Genomic DNA, 14592 nt, shown 5'->3' with positions numbered 1-14592 from the left:
TATATATATATATATATATATATATATATATATGATGAGGTATTTGTTGCTGTAGTACTCGTTTTGTCCACAAGAGGCTGACGTGCACCTCTACTCCATTCTAACACAGAACTAAATGCATTCAGGTTTTCTTCCAGGTGATTTTAATTTGTCCATGCACTCTGAACACAAGGTACATATATTGTGTGTGAGCAAGTTATGCAACATTAAAAATTAAATAAAAATTAATTCCTTGGAAAGCCTCACACTCTTTAAATCCAGTAATGACTCAGGGTATGCTGGCCCTCGCCTTCCTTTCCACTTCACTGCAGTATTTTTCAGAGAGCCCTGTTGCCCTGCACAGTGCGAAACATGACACGTCAGGTTTATACACTGTAGATGCATTCACAGTAGAGCTTGTATTTCCATATATGACAGTCATATCAAAAAAGGTCTATTAACCCTCCCCTACTTACTTGAGCTCCTTCAGCTTCTTCTCTTTGATCTTATCGAGCCGCATTTGTCTCTGCTGTGCTTCTTCGTTCAGCCGATCGGCCTCCTTGAAGACCTCTCTGCGCTTTGCTATGGCTGACAGCTCCCTCTCTTTCACCTGCTGTCGGATGGCTTCTGAGTAATGCAGCGCTTTCTGATGCTGCTTCTTCTCCTCTTCCATCTGCTTGACTATTGCTTCCTGTTGCGCCCTGTGTGGAGAAAGGTAGAAGTGGCAGGGAAAATGAGTATCAGTAAAATGGGAAGAATAAATGGAAATATTAAAGCCTGAGTACTAAGAGCATTTCTACTACACTGATTGTAAGTAATAATCTCTTTTTACTCAGAATCTTATGGGAAAGTGACCCGATGATGCCAAAATTTGTTTTAAAAAAATAAATAAAACAACTTTCTCACTTCAGAACCCTCTCAAACTCGGCCTTCTCCCGGCCAGCTTCGATTGACAGGAAGTGCTCTTTGCACTGAACCTGCTCCAAGCGAGCCGCAGTCAGCATCGCTTCCTCTTGTGCTTTCTTTACAGCCAGCTCTTTCTCTTTTCTCCTCCATTCTCTCTCTGTAGTTTCTTGGTTCCTCTGAGCACGGAGCTCATCCTTCCAAATGCACAGACACACAAGATTAGAGCATGCGTGTCACCTTTATGGCTTTTCAAAGTCAACTGGCAGTTTTATTCCTGACCTGCTTTGCCTTGTAGTCTTTTGCTTTTTCTTGTCGGGCCCTCAGCCTGGTTATGTCCAGCTCTTTCTCCTTCTTGATTCGTCTCTGCTCAGCTTCATACTCTGCCTCCCGCTCCTGCAGAGGTCACAAATGTCAAGACAAGAAAACAACCCGCTTGCAAAGGGAAACTATTATAATAAATAAATTTTGAAAATTTGTGCATTTGAATACTGACAGATGTTGAACTGAGTTCCATGGGCATGAACTTTCCCTGTACTGTGAGTCTAATTGTTTTTTTTTTTACTGTGTATGGAGATAACATGCTTTTCATCTGACCATTTTTTTTCGGATGTATTCCAAGCTTCTCATGTCATCCAGCTTCTCCTTCTCCCTCCTCTGCTCTTTGGACCGCATGGTCTCAGCATTAATTTGCATGACCTCCTCCTGCAGACGATTCTGCTCCTCTCTCTTCTTCTCCAGGGCCTGGGGGAAGACAACCAGTCAGACAAGAAACAGACTCCAGTGCAAGTGTATTATGTGTATGTGGCTGCATATTCTTTTGAGCATGTAAGTGTATTTTGTCTTTTTTTTAATGTGTTTGTGTGCATTGTCTCTAAGTGGGCTGTGTCTCCCCCTGGTGTCCGCACCTGGAGGTCTTCCAGGTTCATTCTCTCCTGTTTCTCTCTTATCTGCTGTCTCTCCACCTCTTTCACCTCATCTTGCAGTTGCTTCTCCTCCTGATGCTGACGAATCTGGTCGTAGATTTGCTGCATTCCACTGGAATGTAAATCAAACACAACAACACACACACACACCCATACAGGACAAGCTATAATTGGAAAAAGGATGTTATGACGAGGATGTAAGTGGTTTTGCTGGGTCAAATAAATTAAAGGCAAACATTTCCCCCTCCCCACAAGAAAGATACCATCAGGTTAATAACGATTTCTTCACTCATGTGTGAATCAAATCCCTGAATGATTTTGTGTGCATTTCTCAGCAGAGGTTCCTTTACCTGATCCTCTGCTGTTTGCGCAGCTCCTCAATCTGCTCCACAGTCTCCAAGGCCTTGCGGCGCTCCGCCTCCATCATGGCATCCAGACGCTTCTCCTCTTGTGACAGCTCCTCCTGGATCTGTTTCTTCTCCTGGATCTGGGCGTCACGGGTGGCTTGGCACTGAGCATCTAGAATCAGCTGAGGGGACAGAAAAGATCCAATGTTCATGTGCACTTTGTTCATACAAAAAAAAAATGCCAGTGATTGGTGGGTTCAAGTTTAGGCACATTTTTTTTTAAAATGCTGTGGTCTACTTTGTTGAGCTGTTTGATCTCTTCCTCTTGTTCCATTCTCAAGTTGTTGGCGTGCTCCACCAAGCGCTGCGCACGGTCCCGGGCCTCTAGCTCAAGCTCAGTCAGGGCATGGTTCTCTTTACGCGACAGGTCTGCTTCATAGATTTGGCGCTTCTTTTCCTCTGCTGCTTTCTGGATGAGGGATATATTTTTTTAAAAAAAAAGGTGTAAGTGGTTTATTGACCTACTTTTAATCTGCAAATTAAAGAACCATTTTTTTATTTGGGGTTTTCATGTTCCCTACAATTTCTTCTTCTTTCTTCATGTGAGAAGCTTCCCTCAAGGCCTCCCTCTCCTCCTTGGTGAGAACCTGGGATGTTGAGGTGATCCTCTTAAACTCAGATGGTGGAAGAATAATGGACTCTCTTGAAGGATCCTTCTGTGGGATCCTGACAAAATAATGTGACCCACGGTGGTGTTTGTTAAATGTCCATGTTGGGTCTCTGTTCTGCTGTGTTGCAAGCACCTTTGTGATACTGTAACTTGATAAGTACATCACCCAATTTCAAAATTTCAGTATAATTTTGAAATTATAAAATGTAGTTGATTAAACTGTATGTACTAAAATGTGCTTCGCTTTTCATAACCACGGACATAATGATGGACAATCTGTGGAGTTTATGTGAGTGAGTTCACCTGAGATTGCGAATGAGGTCTTTGGTGATGATTTGAATAGTCTCTCCTTCTTGGTCCTTCTGAGATTTATCCTTGGCCTTGGAGGCTGAGTTTCCACCTTTGCCTGGTGATACCTGGGCAGAGTTATACAGTAAACATCTCATAAACCCACTCATAACTTCTGATATCCCACTCCATGATGGATTTCATAACAAAGCTATCAACTGATGGTATAAGCCCAGGAGCACTGGTTATGCCATTAGAAATTCATTGTCTAGAGTAGGCTGCTACACTATGTGCCACACTCACTCACCGGCTTTGAGCTCCCGAACAGGGTTTCGTCCACCTCAGAGGTGGGGGCCCGTGTGCAGTAGCGGCGGGTGTAAGAGCGGCTCCCTGAGGTGGTGGAGCTGGATGCACGTCTCTACAGGGATTAACATTACCACATGTGTGAACACACAACCGTCCTCTGTTAACCACAACGAAAACAAGAATTTAATAGCTGTTTGAAAAACGGTATTATGCCTTATTTTAACCTAAAACTTACCATTGTCCTTATGGTTATTGGAGTCCAAGGAGACGGACAATAAATTAGTCTATAAAAAACTTTGCTAAATGCGAATTAGTATAGTTTGTTGTTTCAAGGACTGTTAATAAAAGTGTTTTGTTATAAATATCGCTTTCTTATTCTTAGACGTTAACGTGGCTGCAATTAAGAGTTGCCCTTTGGAAAAAATTATTAATGTTTGTTGTATGTTGCCATGGTGAGCAGGAGGAGGGGCTCCTATGTCATTGCTGTCGCGAAAGGAAAATTTAGCATCCTAAGCATGTTTTAACGGGTGTTTGTTTGCAAATAGAAAACAACAACAAGAGCCATAAACAGAGAGACTGACAGCTCTAATGGCCTTGTTTAAAAATGCTATATGAAGTTATCTACCCACACAATGAGTGTTAAGAACAAACTTCAGCTACTTTTTCCGGCGACGGTTTAACACTTAAACGAATCATAACATGTTAATTTGAAATGTGTTCTTTCAACATTTAAGTTATTTATTTATTTATTTATTTATTTTACAACAGTTATGATTAGTAACATCTCTAAAACAGCAGTGTTGTTGTGCGAGCAGCTTTCCTGACTGGGCGGCGCCGGTTAAACCACATGATGCGGAAACTTCACACGCTCCTCTCCCACAGGCTGTGTGAGCTGCTCCACAGTGAAAACGTGAGGCCAAGCTACTCACCGAAAAAGTCCAAAACGCAAACAGCACTCAGGCGGATATCCTTCCTACACAGAAACGAGGAGGTGGACATACAAAGGCTGCTGCTTCGCTTCCGCTAAAGACTGTTTTTTTTTTGAGGATTATAACGCAACATACTGCACTTTTTACACACCGGACCACCTACTGTAAAGTATCATCTATTTTAAGTGTACTTTACTTCATTGAGTTTTTTTTTTTTAATTTATGCTGATATTGTATGCCTTATTCACACCCACTTGCCCACACGCCATCATGATCTTGATCAGTGTGATCACTTGTGCAACTTTATTTGTGGACAGCAACAGATACAATCTGAATTGCTGTCTCTCCTTCTGTCTGTTAGGTCTGTTGCTGTTGGGGATCACCACAGTTCACACCCCCCATATGCCTCACATGGAGAGGAGCCTCCCCCTGGTCTCCAGTAACCTGCAGTAACTATTGGACTCCCCAGAGAATCATTAACCACCTCAGTCTGAGTACTCCTTCCATAACATCCTCGGATGGACGGACAGCAACTGGGGAAAAGAACACCAAGGTCACTGTTCAAGTAGAAGGATCCTTTTATTTAATCGGTGCCTGAAGGAAACAACAGATCGAATACAGTTTTGATGTCACAAACTGATTGAAATCCTTTTTCCAGGTCCTTTCTGTCTGGTCTAAAGCGTTTGGGAACGACCCAGATTAAATCAGCTTTGGGGCAGAGAAGTTGACCATTAACCTCCCCTACTGATTGCAAACACTTCTCCACTTGTAAGCAGCTGCTTCTGTACAGTGGATCCTGAAGCAAAGTTCACTGTCACAAGCAGCAGAAGTCTGTCAGACGGATTGACTTATTATTTTTCTCCATTTTTGTGGGACTAACTTCAGTCTACAGCCATGGCTACAGCAAGTTATGGATATTACAGAGGAACTATATTTCTGGCCATGTTTGTGGGTTACACATTGTACTACTTTAACAGAAAGACTTTCTCCTTTGTGATGCCTTCTCTAATGCAAGAGATTAAGCTGGATAAGGATGATCTGGGTATGAGACACTTGGTTTTACATTGACCTTATGCTTGATTGTTACACTGCATAGGTGTTTTTTTTTTTAAATTAAACCCTATACTTTATTCTAAAAGTCATAACTTATTATTAAACTTGAAAATTGTAAAAATCCAAGGGAGGATGTATAATTTACCCCTAAAATGTCAACATGCTCATTTATATTTCATGTTTTCTGTGTAGAATCTAGATTTCAGGTATGATTCTATCACACATTACTTATTATCTATGTGCTTTTAAACTACACGTCTGAGATATTTAGGACCAGAAAATCTTGCTTTGTGTGCACACCTCCTCTCCTGTCCTCTCTCTGTTCAGGCATGATCACCAGCAGCCAGTCTTTGGCCTACGCTATCAGTAAGTTCATCAGTGGCGTGCTTTCGGACCAGATCAGCGCCCGCTGGCTCTTCTCCATTGGCCTGTTTATGGTGGGAGGCATCAATGTGGTCTTCTCCTGGTCCTCCACTGTCGCTGTCTTCTCTGCCCTGTGGTTTCTCAACGGCCTTGGCCAAGGCCTCGGCTGGCCTCCCTGTGGCAGGGTGCTGCGCAAGGTACCTGAGCCACATGCCAGTATAACATGTTTCAGTATACTGATGTCTAGTTCAAGATATTTATTTTTATTTTTCTCTCCTGTGTTATTAAGAATATATAGACACCATAATACATCTTATCGTAAACCTGGGGGAAAAGAACAGTTGAGTTCAGTTTCATTTCAGAAATGAAAGAAAGGATTGAATTTTGTTTATTTGCAGAGGTTAGAATCAAACAAGTAACATACAAATAATTATTGAGATTTATCTAATTAATAATAAAAAATAGTTAAAAAAAAAAAAAGATACCTGTAGCTTATTAAAAGATGTCCTATGCTTAGGTGGCCCATTTATTTTCAAGACCAATAAATAAAACTACGTTGTTTATAGTGTACTCAACAAACTCTTGCCTACGAGCACAAAGGCTGATCAAAAATACTGAAGAAAACCTACAACAAAAGAGAAATTGTTCTAATGTCTAAATGGTAGCAAAATGTACAGTTAATAGAAGTTACACAAGACAAGGATATGTTTTTATTGTTTGAGAATTCACATCCTTGCTCCTTTGTTATAGTTATATGTTATATTTCCTTTTTTTCCAAATATTTTTATTGAAAAAAAAAAATAAGATACTTCAAATCACAAAAATACATCCACAGGTATATTTATAGGGAATGTTACTCTTAAAATCTCTAATAATCTGCCTTATTAGGACAATTAATCCCACAGCTGTTAACACATTTTAATTTAAATGTTGCTAATCCCTTTTTGGTGTTCATGTAGGATCCACATTCCCATAGTAAGAAGCCAGTTGAGAAAACATATTTTTAGGGGCTTTAATATCTTTAATGTCTTTCTAATGAAACCAGATTTTGCTTTACTTTATCACAGTCTTCTTGTTCTTCAGTATTCACCAGTTGTGGTTGTCACTTAGATGTTTGCAATGCATGTAAGCCTGAAAGATGAAACCAGTGTTATAAAATATGTACAGTTTGAGTGAAAAGTTCTTCCTTGCCTTGTTTGACCTCCCTGACTTGCAGTCTGTCACATCATGCAATATGGAAACTGTCAAATGATTCGCGCTTAATTATTTCCCTGCTGTCAGAGTGCTGCGCTGGTTCTATTATTTTATCCCCCTTGTATATCAAAGGTAAGATAATGACACTACCTGTCAGCGCTTTAATTATTTCATGTCATTATTTCCTCTTGCCTGCTGTCAGTGGTTTGAGCCCTCTCAGTTTGGGACATGGTGGGCAGTTCTGTCCTGCAGCATGAATCTGGCTGGCAGCTTGGGCCCCATTATTGCCACAGTGCTGGCCCAGAGTTACAGCTGGAGGACGATACTGTCTGTCTCTGGAATGATTTGTGTGGTGCTCTCCTTCGTCTGCCTGCTGCTCATCAAGAATGAGCCTAAGGACGTGGGGCTGCCCAATATAGAGGCAGCAGCCAAGAAGAGCAAAGGAGGTGAGATGGACTTTTACTGAATAATTTATTATAATTATTCAGTTTGATAACAATCAGAAACAAGTTTTACTTGTTTAAAAACAGTCAATACTCAGTTAACACATAACTGTGCATTGTCCAGATATGTGTATATGTGTTTTTGTACAGCATGTGCCTCTTGTGTTGTGACTAAAGGTCGGTGACTTGGTGTACTCTGTACCCAGTGTGCCCCTCACATGCCGCTTGTGTGAGCTGTGTCTCGCTCATGCACCGGCAAAGTGAGAAAATAGTGAGAGTAGCGAAGTGGTGAAGAGATGTTTTATGCATTAATCAAAAAAATAAAATTTGAAAAACAAGATTGGTGATAATGATTAGTCTTCTGTCTGTTTCCTATTTAGGATCCTCCAGTAATGAAAGCACCCTGTCTGAGTTTCTGCTGTCGCCTTACCTGTGGCTGCTGTCTGTGTCCTACCTGGTGGTGTTTGGGGTGAAGACCGTCTGCACCGACTGGGGCCAGCTGTTTCTCATTCAGGACAAGGGCCAGTCTACACTCGTGGGTATGGCGGAGGGATAAGAGTAGACACCTCCCATTTCTGTTGAGAAATCACTATATTCTTCACTGTATTCTTCTTTATAGGTAGCTCATACATGAGTGCCCTGGAGGTTGGAGGCCTGTTGGGCAGCCTGGCAGCAGGTTACCTCTCTGACAAGGCTGTGGCCAAAGTGAGTTTGCATGCAGTAAACATCTGAGTGAATTTATATAGTTATTATCCCACTGACAGACCAGCTTTGATTGGAACTGTTTTATCCTACCTTCACCTATATCTGTTTATTTTTTTGTAATTTGGGAAATGGTGTAGGTATTATGAAAGTACACGGACTGCCCCAAAGGAATGTTACATTTGATCATTTAGTTGCTTTCCTATTTCAGTTTCTTTTCACCACATAACACCCATTAGGTTATACAATAAGGCCATAAATTTGTTCATGATTGGCACAGAGGGGAGCTGCATCTGGGAAAAGGGTGACATGTTCACAGTCAGTCACAGAGGGTAAAAATGTTAGGATCATGTTTCTAATATTGAATTGCACATTCCAGGTCACAAATGTCTCAGCAGCCTGAAAAATACTCTCTAACCTGTCTACACTGTTTCATCTCCATCTCACGACTGAAGGAAATCTTGAAAGAATAAAAAAAGAATTTAAAAACGTTTTTTAAACGTTTTTTTAGTTCATCATTAGATGTAGATTTTGTATGTGATTCTGCTCATAGCCAGCAAAACCAGTAAATGCATATATTTCTTTCATTTTGTACAGCAAGGCATGAGAATTTATGGCAATCCCCGCCACTTCATCCTGATCTGCATGATGGCTGGAATGTTTGTGTCCATGTACCTGTTCAGAGTCACAGTTACTCCTGACAGCTCAAAGGTATCTAACACTGACATGATGCTGGAAAACAAACATGAATTACTGAGATATTCTTTAATGCAGAACGCTTGATGACAGACTTTGTTATGCTCATGGGTGTATCTCTCATCTCTACATTCAGGTGTGGATACTCAGCTTGGGTGCTGCCTTTGGTTTCTCCTCTTACGGACCAATAGCATTGTTTGGAGTTATAGCCAATGAGAGCGCCCCACCTAACTACTGTGGGACATCACATGCTATTGTTGCCCTAATGGCCAACAGTAAGTTGTTGGGGAGCCAGTACAAGCTTTATACTAATAATACAATTAGATACCAATACTTTCTTAGTGACACTTTTTACTTGGTTTAGTTTATATATTGTAAGATACTAAACTCCAGAGCTCTGTTTTTATATTCTGTAATCCTTGGAGTTAACATAAACGTTTGTGTTTTCCTCAGTTGGTGGCTTCCTGTCTGGACTGCCATTCAGCACAATTGCCAAGCACCACGGCTGGGAAATGGCCTTCTGGGTGGCAGAGATCGTCTGTGGTGTCACCACTGTGGGTTTCTTCCTGCTGCGCAACATCCAAACCAAGATGGGTTACGTGTCCAAGAAGGCAGACTAAAAAAAAACATCAATACACCTCATCCTCTGCATCCATAGGAAAACTGAATATTTTGAGCCATCATTTTATTTTCATATTTTTCTTACTTGATTTTTTTTTTATATATCATAGTAGTTTTTCAGTCAGTCATAAAGCACAGGTGAATATGAAGCTCATAGAAGTTGAGCATTTTTTCCTCAGAAACCTGTTTTGCAAGGTGCTTCTCGACATAAAGTGCTTACAGTCTATAAACACTACATCAATAACAAGGGAATATAAGTGACTACACATTTTGAATGTTATACAGTGGAATGTGGAAAAAACACAACTAGAGAAAGGTTTTCTCTCTTAATGCCACTGAACCATTACAGTGACAAAACGACAAAACTTGAACCTGGTTCAAAACTGGTATGTTTGTGTTTTTAAAAAAGCGTTGTAATAATGAATAATGAATGGAATTACACAATAGATCTATACAATGCTCATCTTTTTTAAAGGAAAGCACAATGTGTGGTCTTCATTATGAGAACAGTCAAAGAATAAATGATACTTTATGTTTTTCAGTCATTTTCAGTTTATGCTCGATGCTCAGTAGATGACAATTTGTAACCACAAACAGACCAACTATGAGGTATTACCACACGAGAGTTTAATCTTTAAGTATTTACAAAATATTATGTATTTACAATGCGTCAAATCCCAAAGTAACAAAGAAAATCCACTTAATTTCCCTCTCCAAGGTCCTCAGTCACAGAAATTCAATAAAACTCTTGTGATCAGAAATGGCCGTTCAGGGAAATTCATGGTGACTCTTCAGTCTGCTCTGGTTCAAGATCCAGCTCCAAAGTTGCCAGCTTTCTCTGCGATCTCCAGTGCACTCTTCAGATTCTGATCAAAGAGTTCACACCTGAAAAACCACACAAATTTACAGTGACATCAGTGTAAGTGGGTGTTAGACACTGGACAAACTGAAATGTAACAAGTGATCATTTTAAGACCTGTAACGATACAACAAAGTGGAGGACATCGCCATCCTCTCATGTAATGTCCCTATTACCTGATTGGCATTTCCAGAGAATAGAATGGGTTCTTGAGGGCAAAATCTGAATAGATTTCATAAATCTTCCTCAACAGTGCATCGATGCCGGATTGCCGAGGGTCTGCCAGCACAATAAACTTTATTCCTGACAATAGAACAGAGCAGGACAAACAGTGAGAGAGATATCAGTTAAAAACATCTGTTATATATTAATACAAAGTTAGAAAAAAACTTGTTGAAACTGTTGGTACTTTTGTGGTCTTTTTTTTTTCACCCACAGTGACACTTTGTTTACACCATTCACCTGTGAGAGTCTGGAAGCAGTGGAGTTTGAAGACATCTGTTTCTAGCATCTCAATCCCTGAACTGCCAACTTCAGGAGATAGCTGTGAACCTATAGCAAACAACCTAAAGAGAAAAAAACATAAGAGTTAATGTTTGAAATGCATCAGACTCACAGATCTCTGTTGTTCACTTTTACACAGGATTTAAAAATAGAAGAAGATCCCTGGATGTCCTAAGGACTGTATTCAGCACCTTGCTCAGACTTGAATCTGTCTCTGCTACACCACCCTACAGCCCCAGTATAAATATGACACAGATATAACTTACGAGTGGAACATGGATGCCAGCATCAGCTTTTCATTGGAGCTCAGACGTGCCCGTCCAAATCGAATAGACACTGGATAGTTTGAAGGGTCTTTCAAGTATTCAATGATGTCCTTTCCCTCTGCTGTATTCTTTCCAATCACATCAACTCCATTGATGGACAGCACTGCGTGTCCCACTGGAGAATAACAAGAGGACTTTTATTCATACACAGATCACGATACATTTTAAAGACAAAATACCAAATTTTGAAAAGTTCTGCAGCCTAAGGATCAACCACTTACACCAGAGAACATCCTGAGGAATTTCCCCATGGTGCAATAAGGTTTCTGTACATGCTAAATTAAGTATCATACAGGCAGACGGCAAAGACTCAGCTGGAACAAGTTTGTCCATAGCAAACCATTCAAATGTGTGCAATCTGATTAAGCACAGACAACTGGTCCATTGATCCATTTTATTTTTACCGTATCTGCGGTCTTTCACGGTCTTCTGTACAGTAGCTAGCAAGTAAAATGAGCTAACACTATGCTCTTGATAGGTCTGAGGAGTTACCTCTGATTCCGTCCCGTTGTCCAAACGACACGACGACCTTTTCGTCGTGATGTTTGAGCACCAGATCTAAAGGGTGGCTAAATGTTTTCTCGGCCTCCGCTCGCGGGACGTAGTTGTCATATTGGTAAATTAAACCTCCAGCCTTGTTCACCACATACACACTGAAGATCACCATCTTTGCAACGTCCTGCCCAGCTGACAACACGGTCATGTGACCTCAACGGTGTCAAAATACTGGAAACGTCTAAACGAGCTCTTTCTCACCCAGTTTGACTTTTTTAATGGTTCGCGTACGTATTGTTGTGCAGTAGCAGTCTGGTGAGTCGATATTAATGGACAAAATAAGGAATAACGAGAAAACACGAGAAAACTCAAGTTCCCATAATTCCTCGCACCATTTCCGCATGTACAGGTTGTCAAAGGGGCTCTTGCACGGGTGAACTTCCTTTCGCTCCGACATCTTGACGAGGAAACATGGTGAGGACAGTTATTACACGTTTTGTCGAAACAAAATTGAAATTGCTCGTGTTTCGGAGACTCTATTCCAGTCCCATGTATTCGGAATAAATGGCGAAGGGACTGTGTCCCCCTACTCTGTGATGAGAGAGTGTGAATTAAGTAGTTACATGTTACATTTTACACATTTAGCGGCTGGCTAGTTAGCTAGCTAGCTTGCTAATTCCACCACGCTTTCATGCTGCACTGTGGTTACAGAAAAAGAGCCGAATAAAGATGTCTATAGTAACTCCGCATAAATGTTAAGTATATGTGTTTATGTACACATTACGCTAGCATTTACGAACTAGAGCAATGTTCAGTGATTATTAATCGGCAGTGCTAATATAGAGGCTAGAAATGGTCTCTGAGGACGCAGACAAGGCCATCCCATGCCGGCCAGTCGAGCTAACATACGATGCTGGATGTGTCCACCAGCCCGGCACCTCTTGTCATTGATAGTTTCTCGTAGAAGTGTAGTTGTATTTCACAAACATATCCTCGCTAAAATGTGCTGTTGGGCCCCACATGTATCTCTGTCTTGAGTGTAAGATGGTGCGATGGGTTACAGCTTGTTGTTTTATGATTGCAGCCTCCCAAGCAAGACAAGAAGAAGGACTCTGGGAAGTCCAAGAAGGACAAGGACCCAGTCAACAAGTCTGGAGGCAAAGCCAAGAAGAAGGTATGCAGTGATTACATTAGATCCAGAGTTTGTCCTTTATTTTTCATTTTGAATAATTGTCCTGACTAAGCTGCTGCTCCACTGAAATTTCCCATGCACTGAAACACACTGATCACTTTAATTTTTTTTTTTTCCACTCTGAGCAGAAGTGGTCCAAGGGTAAAGTGAGGGACAAGCTCAACAACCTGGTCCTCTTTGACAAGGCGACCTACGACAAGCTGTACAAAGAAGTTCCCAACTACAAGCTCATCACCCCCGCTGTTGTGTCAGAGAGGCTGAAGATCCGCGGCTCCCTGGCAAGGAACGCCCTCCAGGAACTGCTTGCCAAAGGTGAACTTCACTTTTTGAGCTCATAGCCCCAAATGGGGCATGTTGAATCCCCAAAAAAGAGGATTATGTCCTGATGAATCACGTGTGTGTTGGGGTTTATTACTAGGAAATAATCTTGATGGTCTGTGATAGTGGCGTTGGCATAGAGGTCAGAGTGTGGTGTGCAGAGTAATACTTTATACCCTCTGTTATTTTCCACATAACATACATTTTGAAAGATTAATCGTTAGATTTTAAGGTAATATTACTGGTAAAGTTACATAGGCCAGCACTAACTGATGGCCGTCATCTGTTTAGCAATAGTGTGCTAAGTACAGAGTTTGTTTGCACATGTAATTTAAGAATTTAATATTCTGGGTGATAACAGAATTAGTGTTTGATTTTTATGTCCGGCAAAGTTATTTTGGTGAAGAGTGGAACTTTAGCCAAAGAAGCAGAAAAATGAGATGTCTGCATGTGTTTACCATGAATTATTTATTTCCCTGAATAATTTATCCGATCTGTGTAAAAGTCATTTAGAGATTGTAAATGAGAACTTGGCTCTTGATGTTTTCTTCGAGCCAAGTAATCTCACCCTCCAGAATATGTGTCTTTTGCATTAGGAGCAGAGGTGGAGATGGTTTTAGCTGCAGCTATTGTTGGGAATACCAACAATAACACATTTTGTCATCCATAGTATTGTCATGCAACATTAAGCCTGTCCCATCAATGTGCCTCACAGTCATCAGTCCTGCTTGCTGGCTCTGCCTAACATTTATAAATGTTTACACACTATGTACCATGCCAGTTATTCCAAAACGATACAATGATAATGTGCAGTGTGACTACTGCTAACATCACTAATCATAACTGCAACATCGTGTTAGTCATTTCTTTTGAAATCGTTCAGACTCTTCTTCCAAAGATTAAAACTAAAAATTGCTAAACGAAAACAACAGTACAAAAGTGACATATAACCATTTTAACGATGTAGTGCTTTCTTTTAGCGGCTGGCTAGATCACTGCTTTCTTGCCAGTGATCAAGCTGACAGATCAGATATCTAGTGATGAACTTGTTTTAGTGTTTTTCTATATGAAACCTGCCACCTGTAACAGAAGAACGGTTTGCTCTCTGTTGGATTTATTCATTAGATTTCATTGAAAATGTATTGGTCACATTGTCTTAAAAGCACTTATGGCTTGTTTTGTTACTGTAACAAACTTGTTAAACTGAGATCATGGGTCTGTTTTGTCTTGCAGGCATGATCAAACTGGTGTCCAAACACAGAGCACAGCTGATTTACACACGTAACACCAAGGGTGGAGATGAGGAGGCAGCAGCAGAGAAAGCATAATGAGGTACAACAGCATCATCTACGTATATATTTTATTTTCTGTTTTTTTTTTTTTTAAGCTGCATTCACTGACCCACATTTTGTTTTTTGTCTTACAGCTTTTCCTGTTTCCTGTTTGTAATGAAAGGTGAATAAAAAATGAAAAAATGA

The 14592-nt window shown here is 40.6% G+C and overlaps 4 protein-coding genes across 4 annotated transcripts; 2 read left to right on the top strand and 2 right to left on the bottom strand.

Moving 5' to 3' along the window:
• Positions 1-189: 189 nt before the first annotated feature.
• cfap45 (cilia and flagella associated protein 45) lies at positions 190-4617 on the bottom strand. The gene is made up of 12 exons (XM_041046619.1): positions 4603-4617; positions 3421-3531; positions 3129-3241; positions 2737-2881; positions 2454-2624; positions 2159-2337; positions 1791-1920; positions 1480-1626; positions 1165-1278; positions 886-1079; positions 456-680; positions 190-335 (listed from the first exon to the last, which is right to left on the bottom strand). The coding sequence occupies exons 1-12, from the start codon at positions 4615-4617 to the stop codon at positions 269-271; spliced, it is 1611 nt and encodes a 536-aa protein (XP_040902553.1). The 3' UTR covers positions 190-268.
• slc37a4a (solute carrier family 37 member 4a) lies at positions 4323-9965 on the top strand. Its single transcript, XM_041046191.1, has 9 exons — positions 4323-4512; positions 4710-5390; positions 5729-5961; positions 7161-7404; positions 7782-7940; positions 8021-8106; positions 8701-8814; positions 8936-9074; positions 9253-9965. Exons 2-9 carry the CDS (start codon positions 5243-5245, stop codon positions 9417-9419), a joined length of 1290 nt encoding a protein of 429 aa, XP_040902125.1. The 5' UTR covers positions 4323-4512; positions 4710-5242; the 3' UTR covers positions 9420-9965.
• Positions 9966-10030: 65 nt separating this feature from the next.
• trappc4 (trafficking protein particle complex subunit 4) lies at positions 10031-11883 on the bottom strand. Its single transcript, XM_041046192.1, has 5 exons — positions 11602-11883; positions 11050-11224; positions 10742-10845; positions 10456-10582; positions 10031-10305 (listed from the first exon to the last, which is right to left on the bottom strand). Exons 1-5 carry the CDS (start codon positions 11810-11812, stop codon positions 10227-10229), a joined length of 696 nt encoding a protein of 231 aa, XP_040902126.1. The 5' UTR covers positions 11813-11883; the 3' UTR covers positions 10031-10226.
• A 55-nt stretch (positions 11884-11938) lies between these two features.
• rps25 (ribosomal protein S25) lies at positions 11939-14592 on the top strand. Its single transcript, XM_041046193.1, has 5 exons — positions 11939-12078; positions 12689-12778; positions 12925-13108; positions 14348-14446; positions 14541-14592. Exons 1-4 carry the CDS (start codon positions 12076-12078, stop codon positions 14440-14442), a joined length of 372 nt encoding a protein of 123 aa, XP_040902127.1. The 5' UTR covers positions 11939-12075; the 3' UTR covers positions 14443-14446; positions 14541-14592.

This window comes from Toxotes jaculatrix, chromosome 9 (assembly GCF_017976425.1).
Source record: "Toxotes jaculatrix isolate fToxJac2 chromosome 9, fToxJac2.pri, whole genome shotgun sequence".
In the NCBI taxonomy this organism is placed as follows: Eukaryota; Metazoa; Chordata; class Actinopteri; family Toxotidae; genus Toxotes; species Toxotes jaculatrix.
This window is presented reverse-complemented; position numbering and strand designations above follow the sequence as displayed.